This window comes from Astyanax mexicanus, unplaced genomic scaffold, assembly GCF_023375975.1.
Source record: "Astyanax mexicanus isolate ESR-SI-001 unplaced genomic scaffold, AstMex3_surface scaffold_37, whole genome shotgun sequence".
Classification (NCBI taxonomy): Eukaryota; Metazoa; Chordata; class Actinopteri; order Characiformes; family Acestrorhamphidae; genus Astyanax; species Astyanax mexicanus.
The window spans coordinates 168,087-171,676 of NW_026040047.1; the positions used below are offsets into that span (position 1 = coordinate 168,087).

A 3,590-nucleotide genomic window follows, 5' to 3' on the forward strand; every position below is an offset into this window, starting at 1 on the left:
TTATCTTTAGTATCTCTTGTTTGTTTGTTAGTTTTAGCTCGCCTCTGTTTCTTGTTTTTCTTTGTTTCTTGTTTACTTGTTTATTTGTTTATATCTTTGTTTAATAAATTCGCCATACCTGCACATACGTCCGCCTCCTCGTCTCTCTGCCTGGGTCAACCTTGACAAAAAGACCGACCAAATGGATGTAGCAGAATGGCACGCTGCTCGGAAGGCGGACCTGGAGTTTCTCCGCCTCCTCGCCGAGCAAATCCGAGGAGATGAACCGCTCCCAGCGCCTTTCCTCGGGTTGGAGCCCGTCAGCCCAGCTTCAGTGGCGCCCACCGAGATCCACAAGGGGATCCCGTGGACTGGCTCCAGGATGGCGATCCGCCATGCTCCATTCGGGACTCCGGCGTTGGAATCCCCGAGGCCCCAAGGACGCCGCAGGCCTCGGGGTAGACGTTTTAAGGGGTCCCGCCAGCCGGAGGAGGAGCCCGTTTCCGGGGAGGATTTTCTTGGGGGGGCGCTAGGGCTGTGTGCGGTCAGCCTCGATCCTCGCCCCGACGAGGACGGGGGTGGCATGGATGCAGGCTGTGAGGAGTCCTATTCCTGGGACTACTCCGATCTCCTCACACCTGCATCCAGTGAAGAGGAGTTTGAGGACTGCCCTCCTGCACCAGCCCGCCAGCCGCTCCTTCCTCCCGCGGTAGCTGCCGATCCGCGCTCTGTGTCTTTCGCGGTGGCAGCCGAACCGCAGCCCGTGATTCCCGCGGTGGCAGTGGAATCGCGCTCCGAGACCCCCTGCGCGGCGAGCCAGCCGCGGTCAAAGACTTCCCCCGCGCTCCTCACGCCGGACTCTGCACGAGAGAGTAGGAATCCAGTCCGGGTTTTCACTTCGACCGCAGCTTCGGGCTCCAGTGCTGCAGCGTCAGATCTCTTCTTGCCACGCCCCGTGAAGCACGCGTCTGAAACGCTGCACCCCTTGATACAAGCGGCGGCCGCGCCGCTCTCCGAGACTTCAGCGGCGGCCACGCCTCTCTCCCAGACTGCAGCGGCGGCAGCGCCGCTCTCCGCGATTTCAGCGGCGGCCGCGCCGCGCTCACAGACTGCAGCGGCGGCAGCGCTGCTCTCCGGGATTTCAGCGGCGGCCGCGCCGCTCTCCGAGATTTCAGCGGCGGCCGCGCCGCTCCCCGAGACTTCAGCGGCGGCCGTGCCGCGCTCACAGACTGCAGCGGCGGCAGCACCGCTCTCCGAGATTTCAGCGGCGGCCGCGCCGCGCTCACAGACTGCAGCGGCGGCAGCGCCGCTCTCAGAGTTTTCAGCGGCGGCCGCGCCGCTCTCCCAAGCACCAGCAGTCCCAGCTGCTCCAGTTCAAGCACCAGCAGTCCCAGCTGCTCCAGCTCAAGCACCAGCAGTCCCAGCTGCTCCGGCTCAAGCACCAGCAGTCCCAGCTGCTCCGGCTCAAGCACCAGCAGTCCCAGCTGCTCCGGCTCAAGCACCAGCAGTCCCGGCTGCTCCGGCTCAAGCACCAGCAGTCCCGGCTGCTCCGGCTCAAGCACCAGCAGTCCCAGCTGCTCCGGCTCAAGCACCAGCAGTCCCAGCTGCTCCGGCTCAAGCACCAGCAGTCCCAGCTGCTCCGGCTCAAGCACCAGCAGTCCCAGCTGCTCCGGCTCAAGCACCAGCAGTCCCAGCTGCTCCAGCTCCGGCACCAGCAGTCCCAGCTGCTCCGGCTCCGGCACCAGCAGTCCCAGCTGCTCCAGCTCCGGCACCAGCAGTCCCAGCTGCTCCAGCTCCGGCACCAGCAGTCCCAGCTGCTCCAGCTCCAGCACCAGCAGTCCCAGCTGCTCCAGCACCAGCAGTCCCAGCTGCTCCAGCACCAGCAGTCCCAGCTGCTCCAGCACCAGCAGTCCCAGCTGCTCCAGCACCAGCTCAAGCACCTGCAGCTCCCAGAACTATGTTTGTTCCAAGGCCCCGTATTTCCAGGCCTGCTCCAAGGCCTCCTGACTTTGCCCCCAGTTATGTGCCCAGGCTGTCCCCACAGACTTTTGCCAGTCCTGGGCACCCACCTATGTTTTTGGTCCCCCTGTCTCTCCCTGTCCTGGTCCCTGTATCTGTGAGTGTTCCAGTTCCTGTCCCCGGTGGTTTCTCTGTTCCTGTCCCTGTTACTGTGTTTGTTTCCGTCCCCGTCAATGTTCTTGTCCCTGTTCCCATGTCCGGTCCCGTCCAGTCTCTGTCTCATGTCCGGTTCCCCGTCCAGTCTCCGTCACCTGTCCGGTTCCCCGTCCAGTCTCCGTCACCTGTCCGGTTCCCCGTCCAGTCTCCGTCACCTGTCCGGTTCCCCGTCCAGTCTCCGTCACCTGTCCGGTTCCCCGTCCAGTCTCCGTCACCTGTCCGGTTCCCCGTCCAGTCTCAGTCACCTGTCCAGTTCCCCGTCCAGTCTCCGTCACCTGTCCAGTTCCCCGTCCAGTCTCCGTTCCCCGTCCAGTCTCCGTCACCTGTCCAGTTCCCCGTCCAGTGTCCGTTCCCTGTCCAGTCTCTGTCCCCTGTCCTGTCTCCATCTCCTGTCCAGTTCCCTGTCCAGTCTCCCGTTCGGTCTCCTGTTTTCCCCGGCCTCTCCCTGCCGCCAGCCCCCGGGGTTTGTTTTTCCGCGCCTCGGGAGCTGCGCGTTTAGGGGGAGGTTTCTGTCACGCCTGGCCCTGTTTCCTGTCTGTCCTCGTGCCTGTGTTGTCCCACGTGACCCGTGCCCCTGTGTTCTGCCTGTGTTTTTCCATTACCTCATGTCTCATTTGTAGCTCCACCCCTTCCCCAGGTGTTTCCACTCCCAGTGTGTTTCCTGTTATGTTAAAAAGACTTCCTCTGTTACTTGTCCTCTGTCGGTCTTTGCACTGTCCCCCGTTGTCTGTCTCTCTGCGTTTCTCTGTCTCTCTCTGTGTTTCATAGCCTTAGCCCGAGTCCCTTGTTCTTTGTTTATCTTCTTGTGTAATTCTTGTTTTGTTCAGTTCTGTTTTGTTTGTCTAGCTTTAGTTATTAGTTTACTTCTGTGTTCCCTAGTCACCTAGTGTTTAGTCTTTTAGTAGTTTTTTCCCTAAATTTATACAGCTCTGCCTTGTTTAGTTTTGTATTTATTCAGTTCCTCGTTTGTTTTTGTCAGCCTCCCTATTTGTTTGTAGTTTATATTTATCTTCCTGTTTATTCTGTTATTTTCTAGTTCCCTGTGTTTTCCCTAGTTTATTCCCTTGCCCTGTTTTAGTTTATCCTGCCTAGTTTTATAGTCTCCCCGTTTGTTTATCTTTAGTATCTCTTGTTTGTTTGTTAGTTTTAGCTCGCCTCTGTTTCTTGTTTTTCTTTGTTTCTTGTTTACTTGTTTATTTGTTTATATCTTTGTTTAATAAATTCGCCATACCTGCACATACGTCCGCCTCCTCGTCTCTCTGCCTGGGTCAACCTTGACAAAATTCTTAAACAGCAGAATGCCTGTCTGCTACAGTTATAGTTACAGTTATTTAGTCTGTGTAGTAAACATAAATATAAATCCTTATAACTGACAGAAATAAATATAACTAATAATAATTTATAGTTCTGTGCAGATTTTTAAGTATATTTTATTT

The 3,590-nt window shown here is 57.1% G+C and overlaps 1 protein-coding gene across 4 annotated transcripts; it reads right to left on the reverse strand.

Moving 5' to 3' along the window:
- Positions 1-2,111: 2,111 nt before the first annotated feature.
- LOC125793114 (uncharacterized) lies at positions 2,112-2,727 on the reverse strand. 4 transcript variants are annotated; one of them, XM_049473394.1, is made up of 2 exons: positions 2,400-2,727; positions 2,112-2,279 (listed from the first exon to the last, which is right to left on the reverse strand). In XM_049473394.1, exons 1-2 carry the CDS (start codon positions 2,538-2,540, stop codon positions 2,169-2,171), a joined length of 252 nt encoding a protein of 83 aa, XP_049329351.1. In that variant the 5' UTR covers positions 2,541-2,727; the 3' UTR covers positions 2,112-2,168. The 4 variants fall into 4 exon arrangements, 3 of the variants coding, with proteins under 3 accessions (XP_049329351.1, XP_049329350.1, XP_049329349.1); XM_049473393.1 differs by having other exon boundaries at positions 2,112-2,309; XM_049473392.1 differs by having other exon boundaries at positions 2,112-2,339.
- Positions 2,728-3,590: the final 863 nt, after the last annotated feature.

Bases quoted from the DNA above. Each gene is read 5' to 3' on its own strand.
- LOC125793114 (XM_049473392.1), bottom strand. From the start codon at position 2,540: ATGGAGACAGGACAGGGGACAGAGACTGGACAGGGAACGGACACTGGA. The intron at 2,340-2,399 runs GTGACTGAGACT...GGAACCGGACAG, and splicing joins CTGGACGGGGAACTGGACAG to GTGACGGAGACTGGACGGGG.